Here is a 17,606-nt window from a genome sequence, read left to right as displayed (position 1 = left end):
CTTCCCACCTGAAAATGCAAAGCCCTCCCCAATCCATTTCATGTCCAGAAGATTTAAAAATCAGGCATGTCCACGTTTCTTTTAAAAAATGTATTCTAACAGACAATATTGTAACTTGCCCGGTGCAGCAATCCAACTTGGTAATAAAACTTTTTTCACAGCCTTCATGGAAGCCTGCAGAAGAAGCATGTGTCTTCAGTCTGATACAGATTTTGGCAGAAAATGCAGCAAAGTCTTGGCTCTAATACTATTATATTCCTACCAATAGCATGGCAGTTTTAAAACTCACTGAAACACTCTGGTTGACTCTTATTTTAAAGCAGATAACCTGTAACATGAAACTTCAGTCTAGGCTTGGATGAGTTCCGTAGTGGAATAGCTAACATTGCTTCAAAGGTCACCCGTTTATTGCCTGGGACACAGGATTTACTTAATAGATCTTCATAAGAGAAATTGAATCTGCTTGTTCCCAGTCATTTATCCCTTAGTCCTACCCTTCCTTCTTGCCCTCCCTCCAACAAAAGTCTAGAGTTCTTAGATCAAAATAAGACACTCCTATTTTATTAACAGAAGCAATATTTATTTGTATATATCAGAAATTTCTTTCTACATGTTTCTATAAAAAAACTTAAGTACATTTATCATGTTTAACTATGTAATCTTGAAAAAGTACTGACACATATTTAGGTTTGTTTTTTTTTAAACACACATTGAGCATGTAACAAATGGAAACAATCTGGTAAGCAGTTAGACCTACTGTGTTACTTTTTCACTGGTTTCCTATCTTGGATTTCCAATTTCTAGCATTTTCAAATCCATTTTTGCCACTTGTGAAATCAATAATAGCTTGAGAAATCTCTGCTTCTGTATTCATCACAAATGGACCTATAATAAAAAGATGTCAGACAGTCATATGAGGATGAGAGAAAACAGTATTTTTCACTGGTTTCTGTGAACTGTGAGTGGAGCTTCTGTAATTTTTTTATGACAGAAAACTTGGGGGGGAGGGAAGCTTAGTTTGGTCCTCAGCCAAATGCATAAGAGCTCTTTGAGGCAAGAAATAGGCACAATAATAATAAAAACTGATATTTATATAGTACATTGTGTTAGTAATTTGTTAATCATAGGTTATAATTTATTAATTTAGCAATCATAAATCAATTTATTAATAAATTAATTAGTGCTTAAATTAATGATTTATTCATTATAGATTAATCATGAAATAGATTAATAGAATAATTGAATTGACTGAAAGAATAGATTAATAATAATTTACCCATAATAATATTTGTATGTTTAAAATTTATAAATTTTAAAGATATTTATGGTTTGTAAATCACTTTTCATGTTATTTCATCTAATCCTGACAATAATCCTATGACATAGGTGCTATTGTTATATTATTTGAGCCTAGATTTAAAAGTTTTTCTGACTCCATGTCCACTTTTATTTGAGCCTTACAACAATCCTATAAGAATGAATAAGTAGAATAGAAAGGAATTAGCATTTATTAAACACCTATTATTTACTTAATGATTTACAAATATTGTCCTCATTTTACAACTGAGGAAACAGAGACTCAGAGACATTAAATGACTTGTCCATGATTGCACAGCTATTTAAATTTTAGACTTTCCCAACTCCAAGTCCAGCAGTCCATCCATTCATTATCCATAATGCCAAACAAGTCAATGTCAGCTTATTAGGAGAGCTAATAATCCAATATAGTTGTTGGAATATTTCTTTTTTTAATTTTTAAAAAATGTAACATTTCTTAGTTTTAGTTGTATAAAGGAATATTTTTGATAATTGATCAATATTATGAAAATAACCAACAGTCTTAGGTTTCTCATCTACAAAATGGGGACAATAATGCCTGAGTTTTCTTTCCCAGGGTTGTTATGAGGCTCAAATTAAATATTGATAGATAATTTGCTATGTCAAATTGGTTTTCAAACCATAGCTTTAGCACCTGTTAAGTAAAGACTCACTCCTTCTCAGTGACAAGTTTTCTTTCTTAGAACAGCAATACCTCAATACATATTTCAAGAAGTTCTAATTAACTTGTGCAAACTAGTAGTGCTTCATTGATAATAAATAGTTCTGGGCTAATCCTAAAAAAAAGTTTTTACTAGTTTTCTATCTGAACCTGCAGAAAGAATTCTCCCCTAACTCTTCTCAGGAAATGGGATATTTGCCTTCTCTCCTTCATCACAATCCATTTGGTAATGAAATGCTATTATGAAAGAGGCAGCTAAGTGGCACTGTAGATCAAGCTTTAGGTATAGAATCAGATCAATGCATTTTGCGGAGTTCAAATCTTATCTCAGACACTAAGTGACCTGAGAAAGTCACTTAATCTTGTTTGCCTCAGTTGCCTCATTTGTAAAATGAGCCGGAGAAGGACCACTCCAGTAACTTTCCTAAGAAAACCCAAATGAGGTCACAAAGAATAGAAGGTGACTAAGTTTGTGACTGTCTTCAATCATGTTAAATGAAAGAATAGGACATTAGGATATTAATGTCTGGTAAAAGAGAACAATCCTTTGCTTTGTTTATCTGGAAGCAGATAACAAAATGTCTAATACATCTGCTTGTCTCAATATTCTTAATTTTATGTGTGCTGCATACCAAGAGTTCTTATTTTACAGCAAAGATTTTTTATTCCGAGGTCTGTAAACTTCATTCAAATTTTAAAAATATATATTTGTATTTCATTGCAATTGGTTTCCTTTGTGATCCTATGTATTATATTTTATATATTTAAAACACATTATTTTGCGAATGGCTTTATAAGACTGCTAAAGGAAAAGGGAAAAATACAGTCTTCTCTTGACCAAAAGAAAGTAACACAGGAGTGAGTTTCTGACTGTTTGGGGCTACTTGTCACTTAATATAGTCATTTTTTTCATAATTAGAGCAGATGTTATTTACCTATTTGAGAAATTTATTCCCAATTGTCTCCCTCACTCCCCTTTAGTTCTTTCTGATATTATCCTATTTCTTGCTAATAATAATTCTGCAATCTTACAATCCATACCATATAACAACAGTTGTACTACTGATTGAGAAAATATATGATAAAAAGCTTAAAAAAAAAGAAAAATGGAAAGGTGAAAAATTAATTTAATGTTTGTATATCGATTTCTATTTTAGCAATCACAATAAAACTTCATCCCAAAGATGAAAGTGAGTCAGTGTTTGTATAAAAAACCAAATAGTCCTTACCTCTCTCTACAGAGCAAATGCACAAAATGTTCTAGAATAATTGCTCTCCCTCAAGTTAGTTACAGACTTAGAGGAAAAGAAAATGACTTTAATTTAGAAACGTTTTAGGAAACAATCCCTCATAACAACTATTATTTTTACTGGGAAGTGTAATACTCTATAAGGATACTGCTAAATACTACTAAAATCACTTTTTAAAATTTACATACTAGCCTGTAAGCTTCTCATAGGAAATATATCTTCTTTATGGTATAGTATGATATCCTGAATATAGTAGATAATCAATAAATACTTGCTGAGTGAATAATGAATAAACAGCAGAAGCCAACACTGTAATCTTTCCTTTCTATGTTAAAAAGTAGAACAAGGTCCTCAGAACTCTAGGAAGGATAGGGTGTAATCCTGTCATTCTCTGCAGTAATAACATACACTCATTACTAGGAGAAGGAAAAAAAAAAGAAAACTAATCAAGAAAAGCATCATCACTGCTGTCTTACCATGTTGGACAATTGGTTCCTTAATTGGTTCCCCAGCTATTAAGATGAAGTGGCTTCTTTCAGGATCCTAATTCAATAACAGAAGGATTAAATTATAATTAAGCTTATGTTCAGAATTTTTTGGCTATCAAATAGGAAGTGAATAACATGTGTAATGCTTTGATAAAAATATATTCCAAGTTAAGAATTTAAACTATTCTGAAATATTTTCTATGCAATGCAGAGTGTGTAAAAAGCCAACTCTTTAGATGATATAGTGGGAAGCAAATTTTAAGACTGAGTCAGAACAAAGTCTTAGCATTTTACAAATTATTCAAAAACAAATAAAATGGAAATTCATTTAATCTTGGTCAGGAACCCTGCATAAAAACATTTGAAAACATTATAAAGGCTAATAATTTTTGCAGATTTGGTATTAATCACTGCTTGTTACAGTGATCCCAAGGGAGGGGAATTGATTGAAATGTAATGAAAATATGTTACCTTGCATAGCAGGGACTCGGACAAACTGCCTTTCATTTTTTATGCTATAATTCAAAATAAGCTCTATTTCTCATATGCCTCAAAAATCACTGCATAGTTTACAAGTATGGAATTTATTATTTGGAAATGGTATTTCTTATTCATTAATCATCAGATCCCTATTTAATTATCTGAAAACTATTTATCAAAATATTTTCCTTATTGGAAATATGGCAGTAGTACTATTTATCTGGAACTAGACAAATAAGTTTATAAATTGTATATTAAAAAAAAATAAAATGTTATTGATAACTTGTAATTTTAATATTGCCTAAATTTTTCTATCTAGCCCTCTCCCTCATCATTCATAAGAGTTATCCCATATAACAAAAAGTATTTCTTAAAAAAATAATAAAAGAAAATAAAAAATTAGCAAACTGATCAATACACTGAAAAGGAATGAAAGCTTATGAAATGTTGTATACCTGTGGACCTATCCTTTCTCTAAAGGACTGGGTAGAGATCTCTTCTCACATCTTTACTTTAAGGGACATGATTATTCTTTATAATTTAGCAATAGCTTTTATATTAATTTAGCTAATAACATACAAATATTTTACTGAGCAACTGTTCCATTTCCATTTAGTGAATGCTTGGATTCATAGCTCAAAGTAATGAAGAAAACAAATTGCAAATAGTCAGGCAACAAAATAAATTTTAAAAAATCTTTTTGGTTATTCTTTATTCATATGTTTATTTTATGTTTTCTCTCTGATTTCTATAATTAGGTTTGAATAAAATAATTCCAGAGTTTTCATGAGTAAAATCCATAAAAACAAATATATAATGTATACTTTTCCCATATAGTCTACATCCTCCATATTGCTGCCAAACTGAATTTTCTTTAATGCAGATCTAACTATGGCATTATCTATTATTTAATGAACTCTAGTTGTTGACTCTCAGATCAAATGTTATTTCATTTTTATGGAATAAGATAATCCTTTTTAACTCATACTTATGTGTGAATATTATAATATATATAATCAGTAGGACAGTAAACCATGTATATAATTTATTAATAAGTAAATGTCCCCATATATTGAGTATATATTCTTTTGTTTATGCTTATAGGAATCATAATCAAAAGTTCTAACCCATATATTTTGAAGTAATTGGTAAAAAGCTTACAAATATAATCTTTAGCACTTTTTGATATTTTTTCAATTTACATGATTTCTTTTTTTTCATTGTCATTTCAAACAGGAGGATATAACTCCCCTCCCTAATTTTTTTTAAATTGAGAAATGAATGAACTGTCTAGAGATTTCTGTTTGGTTTTCCATACTCTTGAAAATTTGGCAAATTGACTAAGTTTCAAGTCTTAACAATCTTGGCTTTAAACTATCTCTTGATTTAGGCCAGTTCCAATGGTCTTGTAATGAAGAGAGCCATCTGCACCTAGAGAGAGGGAACTGAATATAGATTACAAAATAGTATTTTCACTCTTTTTGTTGTTGTTTGTTGCATTATATTTTCTTTCTCATTATTTTTCCTTTTTGATCTAATTTTTCTTGTGCAGCACGATGATTGTGGAAATATGTAGAGAATTACACATGTTTAACATATATTGGATAACTTGCTATCTAAGGAAGAGGATGGGAAGAAGAGAAGAAAAAAAATTGGAACACAAGGTTTTGATGGAATGTTGAAAATTATCTATGCATTTGTTTTGAAAATAAAAGGCTTTAATTAAACAAAAAACTATCTATCTCTTAATGTAACAAAACTAGATTTCCTTAAATTCAAGAAGTAGCAAGGCTCTGAGCTAGGTTCTAGGTGTTGGGCTTGTGAAGACAAAAACATAACAGTGGCTATGAAAGGGCATTTATATTTTATTAGACTGGCTTCTGGTTTGTTTTTTTCCTTTCTCTTTAAACCCATCATTCTCAATATGACCAGTCATCTTTCTTAAAAATTTAAAATGAGATCTTAGCTTTGTGATCAAGCAGGGGTAAAGTTATAATTTCACCATCTGGGAACTGAGACTACTTAATCCAACAGTGAGAATGAGTAGACAGATGGTGGAAAATTGGTTTAAGTCATACGTATTTATCCAGAACTAAACAAACACATATTTTGTATTTGAGGAAAAAGCTATAAAGGAAGCAAGAAATCAAGCTTTTTATTTATTGTACCACATATTTATAGGGCATGCTTCAATCCTCCTTCCCAACATGCATCATGGGTTTTCTGGAGGTAGGATCATTCTTTAACAAAAACAGATTTTTTCATCTCCTAATATACCCAGACACATTGCCAAGTATCTCCTATAGTTGTTGGTTAAACTCTCCATGGCCCCATTTGAAGTTTTCTTGGCAAAGATACTGGAGTGGTTTGCCATTTCTTTCTCCAACTCAAGTCTGAGGCCAGACTTGAACTTAGATCTTTATGATTCTAAGACTGGCGCTATTGTCTACTGAGCCGTCTATCTGTTCTTTGTTTTTGTCAGTGAGTCTTTATGACTCTAAGCTACGGATTTTGTTTCCAGAATACCTATTATGATAATAAATTAATTTTTTAAAATTTCAAATGGAAACAAACTGAAGCTATGAATGATGTATAATTTGCTCTTATTGACTTTTAAAGTTTTTAATTCTTAGTTCAATAAGAGGTAAAACAATGAAATCACAAAAGTATGAGGGAAATTAATGGTTTATTGTCTTGTACATATAAAGACAATATTAAATGATGATAAAGCATTCATAATGGGCTTTAATAGGGTTTTGTTTCTCAGACTTATAATTCTTATTATGCTCACACATGACATTTAGATAACATTCATTTTTAAGTTAAATCTTTTATTATGGAAGGTACCAATCAAAGGGATTTAGCCATTTAACCCTGTTTGCCTCAGTTTCTTCATCAATAAAATGAGCTGAAGAAAGAAATGTCAAACTACTCTAGTACCTTTGCCAAGAATACTGCAAAATGAATCATAAAGAGCTGGACATGACTGAACAATACTATATTGCTATAACACAGTATTTCTCAACTTGCAAAGGTAATGATTCTGGAAAAAAGACTTTAGGCTCTTTTAGTCTCCTTGAAAAATTTTATTAGTTAATTTATATCAGTAATTTAAATAAGTTAAATTTCTTTAGGGAATGGTGAAGTGATGAATCAATGATCATTCTTTTATCCAGTTCTCATTTTTTAATGTTAATAATTTTTTAAAGAAGGTGATTTTGATGTTGCCTTAACTACATATGTTTTCTTATTCTATTCTTTCTTTTAATTTGATATTGATTTTTAATTTTTCTAACAGTAAATGGCCTAACATTATATAGATGAGCTGATTTGGAAATGATCTCCCACAGTAATAACCAGTCATTTCCAGGTATAAAATAATCAGTTTCATTTTCTGTTTTATTTGATGCTTCCTGTATCTAACATCATCTTAAGTCCCTATTTAAAAAAAAAAAAGACATGAAACTTCTGTATATTCTATAAGTACTGGTCTTTCATTTTTTATTCTTGATTATATTTTCAACAAATATCTCTGTCCTTTCTCATGCCCATGTCTATATTTGCACTGAAGTCATTGTTAAAGTATTCTTTGGTTGAATTTGGCACCTTATTGATTTATTCATAGAATTCCTTTAGCTTTAATAATCAATGGTGAGAAATAAATAAAATTATGTTCATAGTCTTGCTGCAAATATTTGATATAAGAACATTATGAGATGATTTAGAATTCTGTGAAATGCTTCTTGCCACTTTGGATACATTATAAATCTACCTCTTCTAAATCATTACAATATATGTTTCTTTAAGAAACACACACACACACACACACACACACACACACACACACACACACACAAGAGCCACCCTTCCATTTAGCTGTAATTTCTTTTTTTCTTTCTAGTTTCATTTACAGTGAGAATTTCAAAAATGAAATATGTATACATATATTTATACAAATCATTAACATGAATATAATGTGTAAATAGATTCACATATATGTGGCCTGTATTCATATGTGCATATGTTTATACATATATATGGGTACATGTTGTGGTCACTGGCCAAGAATCACATATTAAGAATATTAACAGTTAATTTAATTTTAATAAGCAATCTAAAAACTGTGATCCATAGTATCTTCTACTCTCTTGTCTTGGTATTAGAATACTGGACTTAGAGTTAATGAAATTAATTAATTAATGAAAGATTTTCAGAAAAACTAAAGTTCATTCAACCAGTAATCTTAATTTTATATAAAATTTTAAATCAATATTATCCCTGCCTGTAAAATGTATGGAGTTTAAGAAAATAATTTTCTTTACTGTTCAGAGGCATTTTCATTTACTGCCAGGCTTGTAGCAATATTCTGGATGCCTAAAGTTAGAGCCTACAATAAGATAACTAATCATAGCTAGATAAATGACATTAAAAATGACTATAGTTTGAAATTTATATTCTAAGGTTCTAAGAAACTTATTTAAGTCAGTCTACTTCCTAATTGTCCTTTTTCTTGTTTTAACTTATTAGAAGATTTATAAGCCTTTTCATCCTTTCATTATAACATTAATCTTTTTTAATATAATTTTTCCCAAATCATAAGTCAAGATAATCTTAGCATTATTTTTTAAAATTTAAAAACAATTTTTTTAAAAAATGCTAATCTGAGCCTTCAGCAAGTCATAATCTTTTTTGCTGCTGGAGGGTTTTACGTTAATGTATAATATTAATCTGAAATTAATACATCTAAAATTAATCTTAAATATTAGTTTTACAAATCATTTACTTGAGTGGATAACTGTGTCATAGTCAGCATTATTTAGCTGGCTAAAATGGTAATGACTTAAAAGTGTAACAGAAGAATATGTTTAAAACAAGCATGGGAAAGGCATTTGTTGTTGAGTAATTTCTGTTGCATATGATTCTTGGCAAGTCCATTTACAATTTTCTTGGCAAAGAAACAGATGAGGAAAAGAGGACTAACTGATTTGCTCAGGGTCACAGAGCTAGTATCTGAGACCAGATTTGAACTCAGGGAGATGAGTCTTCCTGAAGCTAGGTCCAGCACTCTATCCATTGTACCATCTCATTCTCTGGGGAAGGACTTATAAGAACAGAATTCCCTTACTTCATCCCAAGAAGAGACAGCTCATGAGATATTTTCCTTCATTACCCAAAAAATAGATTCAAGTTATTTATATTGTATTGCTTATTTGAATTTTGAATTCACCGTCTCTTCAAAGGACTACCCATTAAAAACAGAATTAATAAACCACAACAACAACAACATGAGAATCAAAAGTAATAAACAACAAAACAACTAAGAATTCATCTACTTCTAAGTCTTTTGGCTTTTAGCTCTTAGCGCAATAGCAAAAAAATAAAATGAAAGCTTTGTTCCATTTAAGGTAAAGATAAAATTTTACATTATGGAGAATGGGACTAGAGTACTGCCAAGGTTTCAAATTCCCTTAGAAAAAGTAATAATTGTCTTGTTTTAGAAAAATACAAATAATTAAAGAATTAAGAATTATTCTTATTGAAAAGAGCCATCTAAGTGAACCACTGAAAATTTCAAAAAATCAATGAGGATTGATAAATTTAATTGTAATAGACTTTTTTTTTTCTCTAGGGAAAAACTTAAAAACTAAGATTACAGAGAAGATTCAATTAAGAACATTGGCCAATTTCTAAAGAAGTAGCTGAAAGAAATATTTCAAAAAATAAAAATGATTATTATAGAGTTACCTTGTTTTCCACCTGGACACTATCACCTTCCCCCAAAACTGCAGAGTGATGAGGTTCAACCTTTTGTTGTTCACCATCAGGACCTTTTAAAAAGAATAGACATTAAGTTTGATGATTATTATCTATTATATTAATTGAATGATTACATATTATCTTAATTATACACACTAAGTATGATATTTATTCACCTATACTTTCTTTTGTAGAGGGCTGAAACTCTGAAAAGATGTACTTAAGCAGAGCACTTAAGGCTAATTATTCATTTGAGGTGGGATAATGGTTCTACATACACATGTTTAGATGAGATGATGATGTGATAGCTCTCCTCACTACTGGTGCTTGCTGAATGTGTGGTGATAAGGTAATCGCAGGCAAGGATTGTAGGGCTGAGGGAGAGAGGTCAGAGTTACTCTGCCCCAGGACGAGGGGGAGAGAGACTTAAGGCTCCAGACTCCAGAGTCCAGGAATCATTTTTGGCGAGCCACATGGCAGCTTGCTTGCCTCCTTCACTTCTCCCCTAAAGACCAAGGATTTTGATTGATCCTGACTCTGACTGATCCTGAGGCCCTCCAGGGAGCTAGCGTGGACATTATAGTCTTTTATTTTTTACTTATGGAATAAAACGAGCATTTCATAACAGAATATATAATACTCCATCACAATCATGCACCACAACTTGTTTGACCAATTTCTCAGTTGTTGAACATCTCTGCAATTTCTCATTCTTTGCCATCACAAAGAGAATTGCTATAAACATTCTAGAACATACAATCCTATTGTTTTTCCCTAATCATCTTTCTAAATAAATCATGTAGTAGTCTACACAATTCCACCAACAATGAATTAGTGTCTCGATTTTTCCACAACTATTTCAACATTTGTCACTTTCTCACCTTCTGTCATTTTAGTCAATCTGATAAGTGGAAAATGATATCTCAAGTTTGCTTTAATCTGCATTTCTCAAATCAACAATGATTTAGAGCATTTTAAAATATGACTATTAACTGTTTTGACTACTTCATTGAAAAAGTACCTGTTCATATCCTTTGATCTTTTATCAAATGGAGAAAGACTCATTTTCACATATATTTGAGAAAGTTCTTTATATATTTTAGATGTGAAACCTTTATCTGATAAACTATAAAATTTATTGCTATTTTCCTTTAATTTTCTCTGTCATTATTTCCTCTGGTGTATTTTTAGAAGTCTACTAGAGTTTAAGGCAAAACTGGGATTTGTTGGAATATTTCTGATTGCCATTTTAGCCTGAAGTTGATTTAGGTTGAATCTAAAAGCCTGGATAGAAACTTAATAGATGTAAAAGAAAAAGAAAAAAGAAAAAGAAAAAAAATCCTGGGAAGGGTTAAAAGAAAAATTTTTAAAACTAAATACACTAAGAAAAGATCTGTGGAGTTTTGGAGGAAAGTAAAGATATTTGATTGGCTGAGATAAAATAGTCACATGAAATTAAGGTATAGATTAAATTTTTCTTTCCCATGCTAAATTCTATGACTATAGTATGATCCTCTGTAGTGGGTCACAGTCAGTGGGGAAATTCTGGGTAAGGTATAAGAACCTTCAGCCCAGAGGAACCTGCTGACAATGTCTGGTTCGGCTCCCCATTTCCCCTAAGGACTCTCAGACTTCCTGAGAAGTCAGGGGGCAGTGACAGCCTTGTTGAGATTGAAGCAGAGTGATACCAGGTGGGAAAGAGCCATCTACACACAATAGCAAGTTGTTTATGTGATCCTACATGCAGTGTTGTTTTTCTTACATTATAAAAAGGAGAAAACTCTTGAAATAAACCGACTCTGTTTTTTCACCATTCCTAGGAGTCCTGCCTTATCACTTCTTACTAGGATATATATATATATATATCTTAATCACCCCAGTGTGGGGATTCTAGAAAGCAACGGTACAATTTGTCACCCCAATTTGGGGGCTCTAGAAAACAGGACACAACAGTGCTCTATTATATGTAAAGTATTACTGATAAACTGTGGAATGGCTTATGATCCCTGAATTGTTTCTATATTATATGCCTGTGTATATTTATGCATATACATACAGACATATGCATGTATATACTCATATGTACATGTACATGCATACACATGTGTATATATTAAACATAATATCTCTTAAATATTTTCATATGTGCACACATTATATATAATAAGTTTTAAAATATTTCTATATAGAATAAATCTTTTTATTCTACATAAAAACAACCTTAATGTGTATTCTCTACATAACAATAGTAACTAGCATTTATGTAGGTTTAAGGTTTGCAAAGGACTTTATGTTATTTTACTTGATCCTCACATCAACACTCTGGGGTAATAATAATAACTATAGCTAACATTTATAAAGTACTTAAAATGTGCCAGGTACTGCTAAGTGCTTTACAATTATCATCTCACTGAAGATAAGTACTATTGTTATCTCTATTTACAAATGAGAAAATTAAAGGTAAGAGATGTTAAGGGATTTGTCAGTGGTTACACAGCTAGTTAGTGTCTGAAGCAGAATTTTAATTCAGGTCTTCCTGATTCTAAGGCAGGAACAATTATTGACTATGAAATTTAGTAGCCTATAGAGACCAAAGCAATTTGTAAAAAGTTTTGATTATTTTTAGGATGAAGTGACTAGTGAGAGGGCAGTGCTATCAGGCTACATGGTTTGTTTTAATTGCTTTTTGAGGCATTCAAATTGGTCAGAAAACTCTAACTTTGAGTTTATATGGAGTAATTTTTTCCATTTCCCCTCTTTTTTCCCATCTGAAAGAATTCACTCTAATTGTTACTAGAAAGTTCATATGAAATAACATACTAATGTAGATCTTTACATAGAAATTATGAGAATCCATGTCATCCTGGTCCCTACCTTATTTTTTTAGAAAGAATCTTTTAACTTCCATATTGTAAAATGAAATGTTTAAAGCAAAGTCATAGTCTTAACAGTAAGATTGATTAAGAATCTTTGTTCACAGGTCACTTAATTTTTCGTCAATCTAGTAATCTCCTAAGTCTAAAATAAGTCAGAAAAAAAGAATATTTTATTTTTTCTGACAACTTTCAATTACAAACAGAGCCAGATCAGATACTAAATAGTTTCCATTGCTAAACTTTGCCAAGAATGTTAAATCTTACTGTACAGTTAATAAAAAAAAAAAATCTGAGTGAAAACAATTTAATTGCAAATATTTTTGGATTTGGCTGTCCAAGCATTTGTAAAAGGGCAAAGCAATCTCAAATCCTGTTTCTAATTGAATATTGTATTTGAAGGGTGTAACTCACTATTGTAAATCTCTTTCTCAATGTTTAATTTCCAATTTCTTCTCTCTCTCTTGTTCCTCTTCCTATTCCCCCCTCCTTTTTTCATTTAGTATTGTCAGATGCTATCAATTTTCTATTTGTCTCCCAAACTGGATTGTAAATTTCTAGAAGGTAGAGGCTTCTTTTGCTTTGTTCTATGAAAAATAGCAATGAATACACAGGTGCTCACTATATATTTAAATTGATCAAATACATTTTTGATACTACATGGGTAATACAAATAGTTTTTTGTTACACAACCATTGAAAGCTAGTTGAGATTTTTAAATCTTTCAATTTATATTATAAATGTTTTAATGTTTTCTAGGAACCAAACAATAAACTTGATGTTATTAAAAACATTAAAAAATTCTTCTGCTGGGTTGAATTATAAACTACCAAATATCATTTTTCCCTGTGAAGTATGAAGTTTATTATATCTTCAAACTATCTTTATACACTCTTCTTCTACCAAGTCATAGAGATGACTACCAAGGAACCAAGACTGTTGTATTTGTCAATTGGCTTCTTCTTCTTTGATTTCCCAAACTCCTCAGTTCTCCTGGTATAAATGATATAAAACAGTATAAAAGGCAGGCAATGGAGGGTGACCCACAAAGTGGACTCCTGCATGCTGTGGAACATATTCGGGATCCCCTTCATGAAGTAGTTGGGAAGTCTCTCTGTTCTAGTGAGGACAAGCTGTAGGAAATAATGTGCCTTACTTTAGTCAGGTTCCTGAACACATGGCTCATCTTTATGGCATCCTCTGTTCTGGAGTCAGGATGCTTCACCTCCACAGAATCTTTAAGAATTGCTTAAGGCCCTTCCCCAATTTCCATTTTCATCACTACTCTCCTTCATGAACCCCTTTATTAACCCAGATAAGCTGAACCAGGCCAGGTAAGAAATAGAGCACATTTAAAAAATAAAAAACAAAAAACAAACAAAAAACCCTGCTGATCAGAATAGGATTACGTCAATGAGACCAGACTTGCATTTCCAGCCTGGACAAGATTAACAGATTTTGTTTAAAAAAAATTCTACTTATCCTATAAGGTACAATAATAACTCAGTTTTAATTTCATTTGTTTCATTAACTTAATTCAAAAAAATTTTTTTCATTCTTCTCAATAGCCCTGGAAAGCAGGCAATAAAAGTTTTAAGTCAATATGTCAAAGATTCAGGATTTATTTAGTGTAATAATTTCAATACCAAAGCAGATTTTGACAGCAATCTATGACTTGATAAGATTAAATGATGTCAAGTCCACTTACGCTCTTAATGTATGATTTATGCTTTTAGGGCACTGACTAAATCCCCACACAGTTGTAAAGCAGCTATGTGTCAGAGATGAAATTTTAATCCAAGTTCTCTTGACTCTAAAATGAATATTCATTATACCACACTGCCTCAAGAAACCATCTTCTGTGAAGCCTTCTCTGCTAAAATGATCTCTTCTTCCTCTAAATTAATATTAGAATTTTCTTCATAATTCTCTTAATAGCAATTCTTTCATTCTTTTTGGTGTTATAATTTTTATCTCTCATTTATCTTACATTTATCTTGTTGTTTGCATCTTATGTCTCTCATTAGATTGTGAGCTCTGTGAGGGCAGCTACTGTATTTTTCCTTTCTTTGTAACACTAGCATTTAGCATAGTGCTTTGTTTAGTATAGTACATTGTTGTTAAACAGGTTCTTAATGTTTACTGATTCACTATCTCTATTCCTTATACAATATTCTTATTAGCAGATATTTTAGAAAGTTTAGAAAAAAGGATTTTTAATAAGCCTTTGCTTTCTCTACCTGTTTTTCACACTACAGAATTCTTCTTGTACTTCTCATTTACTCTCCAGTTTCCTATTTACCGTTTTGCTGCTTGTGGAGCTCTCCAACTGAGGACAGGCAATTAAAAGAGAAATTCTAGCTTTCTCCAGTGACTGGGCAGCTAGAGTAGCTACAATATGGTCCCTATGAGGCTGAGGTTGTGAGTTTGATTACCCCATGGTCCAGATGATTTTGCAGAGAAGAAAGTGATATTGATATGGGTTGTGGTCCCTTTAAGAAACTTGTCCTTTCAGATTGATTTATTCCTTTCTTATTCCCAACCCCTCCTCACTGATGCATTATCAATTCAGGAAGCTAGGACCTTTGATTCACAAATACTGATCAGAAGCATCCCTTTGAATTCCAACAGGAGATAGGGGCTCTCCCAGCCCCCATCATATCTGAGTCAACTTGGGCTCTCCCAGCCCCCATTCTAATGATCTGCTCAGGTTTCCCAACCCCCACCAAGCAAATTCTAGCCCTGCTGAAACCCAGTGAGGAGCCAACTTGGGACTCCACCCACGGGCCCCTTTAGCTAAATCTCTCATTATAAAAGAGCCAAGCTGGAGTCCTCTCTTTGCAGAGGGTCAAAACATGCCAGCACCATGCCTGGCACCTAGGATTTTCTTCCTACTGGAATTATATTTCCAGTGCCCTCTTCTCTTTACTTAACATCTTTTATTAACTAGACTTTAACCTTACTTCCAATCCCCATAATAAACCTCCCTTATCAATCTAGGTTTTTGGGTCCGTAAATTCCTTTAAAGGGGATTCTTGAGCTGCTACTAGACCTCATTTAACTCTCAACCCTTGCGCTGAATCCAAAGGGGTTGCAGGGGAGCTCTATTTGACTCCCTGTATCCTAAACCTGCCACTAGACCTCATTTTCATTTGGGTACCCCAAATCTAGACTTCATCAATATGACCAACAAGATTGTACATATTCTAATAAACACACTGAAACCAGGGGTAAAAAAAATTAGTTTAAGGAGTGACAATGACCAAAATACTGTCAAAGGTTTTTATACATATGTACCCTTGATCATAAGGGAGGGAAGACAAAAGAGACAGCATGACTCAGAAAAATTCTATAACCTGGAAAAATAATTCAAAGTATATATTACTCTTATTTACTGGATAGCACTTTATTATTGTTGTTGTTAGCTTCTCTGATTTTAAAAAAATTGGCAGGAAACAAGGTTGAAACAATTGAGTAAAATGAGTTTGGATTTCATTTGTTGATTTTATCCTTCATCTTCCATCACCTCATTCATCTTAAATTGACTATATTCTCACTTGCATTTTTTTTTCACATTCTCTTTGAGAGTTTGTATCCTTACCATTAAAAATTCACGTGTTTTTTCTTATTTCCTTCTATCTGAGTTGATTAGTTGTTTCTCTTAAAGTGATGAGTCAGTGGAAACAGTCCATAAATATATTTTCTTTGCTTCTCTAAGAATTATTTATTCTTGGAATCAAAAATTACTTTGGAAAAAGAAACTGCATTTCACCTCTCTTACACAGAGTTATGTGTGTGTACATGATAATAAAATTACCAAACTTGTCTGTTTTTAAGATTACTGAGATAAGTGATTTTGTTGATGGCATCTAATAACAACGTTGTTCCATAAGGCAATTTCCAATTGCATTCAGAGCAAACTCTAAAGTCATGGGTTTCAGCTTGTCTGATTTTCCAAACAAGTAATTTCAGGAAATTGAATCCACTGTTTGAAAATAGTAGTTTAGATGAAATTGAGACCTGAGAACAAAACATACTCACCAATATACACGTTGCCAGACATTGTGTAAATGAAGGCTGTCCATCCTGAAATGGAATCAACAGTTTTGAAAGGTTAGTTAAATAATTTTGAAGGAAATAAGCTAAGAATGAAGAAAAAACACTCAGATAAGATGTTTCATTTGCTATTAGAGAAACAGTTCAAAGAGGGACAGATGCTCCAAGTTCAAAAAATAATTTTTTTTAAAAAACATGAGAAAAACCTGTCATAATAAAATTGTTACCTGGCACATATATAAAATCTGGGGTATAAACAATAATGACCTTTTTTCTTCTAAAATACAGTAAGTCCATTGGACTGACTACATTCTACAATAACAGCTTTTATCTTCCTTTTTAAGCCTCTTAAAAGAGTTAATGCTTAGACTCTTAAAGTGTTAGTGATATGAAAACCAAAAAAATGCTTTTTGTATGTCTTAAACTACTCTATGTTTTCAAATTTTCATAAAAGAATCATGAATTACTTTTCATTCACTCTTAAAGTCATAAGCTACTGCTTTCACTTCTTCTATTCTCTCCAAGATCTTGTATTTAGGTTGTTGATATTTATAAAAATAGTTGTTATGTATCCAGAGAGTAAGAACTGGGTTGTTTTGGAGGAATTGTCTTTATTCTTTAAGAACTTAATACACAATAGGTACTTAGATACTGCCTATCATTTTTCAGTCATGTTCAATTCTTCATGGCTCCAACTGCCCCA

General features: G+C 31.7%; 1 protein-coding gene across 3 annotated transcripts in view; it reads right to left on the bottom strand.

Annotated features, from left to right (window-relative positions):
* Nucleotides 1-78: 78 nt before the first annotated feature.
* The window catches only part of PIR (pirin), a 92,623-nt gene continuing 75,095 nt past the window's right edge, over nucleotides 79-17,606 (bottom strand). For 2 of the 3 annotated variants that reach the window (XM_051984473.1, XM_051984471.1), the window contains exons 7-10: nucleotides 16,889-16,933; nucleotides 9,963-10,045; nucleotides 3,726-3,792; nucleotides 559-885 (exon numbers count right to left, since the gene is read on the bottom strand). In XM_051984473.1, the coding sequence (XP_051840433.1) occupies nucleotides 770-885; nucleotides 3,726-3,792; nucleotides 9,963-10,045; nucleotides 16,889-16,933 (311 nt within the window). In that variant the 3' untranslated portion in view covers nucleotides 559-769. Of the gene's footprint in view, nucleotides 175-558; nucleotides 886-3,725; nucleotides 3,793-9,962; nucleotides 10,046-16,888; nucleotides 16,934-17,606 lie in introns of those variants that run through there. The other variant, XM_051984472.1, reaches the window with a different exon arrangement.

The sequence above is a fragment of the Antechinus flavipes genome, chromosome 3, assembly GCF_016432865.1.
Source record: "Antechinus flavipes isolate AdamAnt ecotype Samford, QLD, Australia chromosome 3, AdamAnt_v2, whole genome shotgun sequence".
NCBI lineage: Eukaryota > Metazoa > Chordata > Mammalia > Dasyuromorphia > Dasyuridae > Antechinus > Antechinus flavipes.
This window is presented reverse-complemented; position numbering and strand designations above follow the sequence as displayed.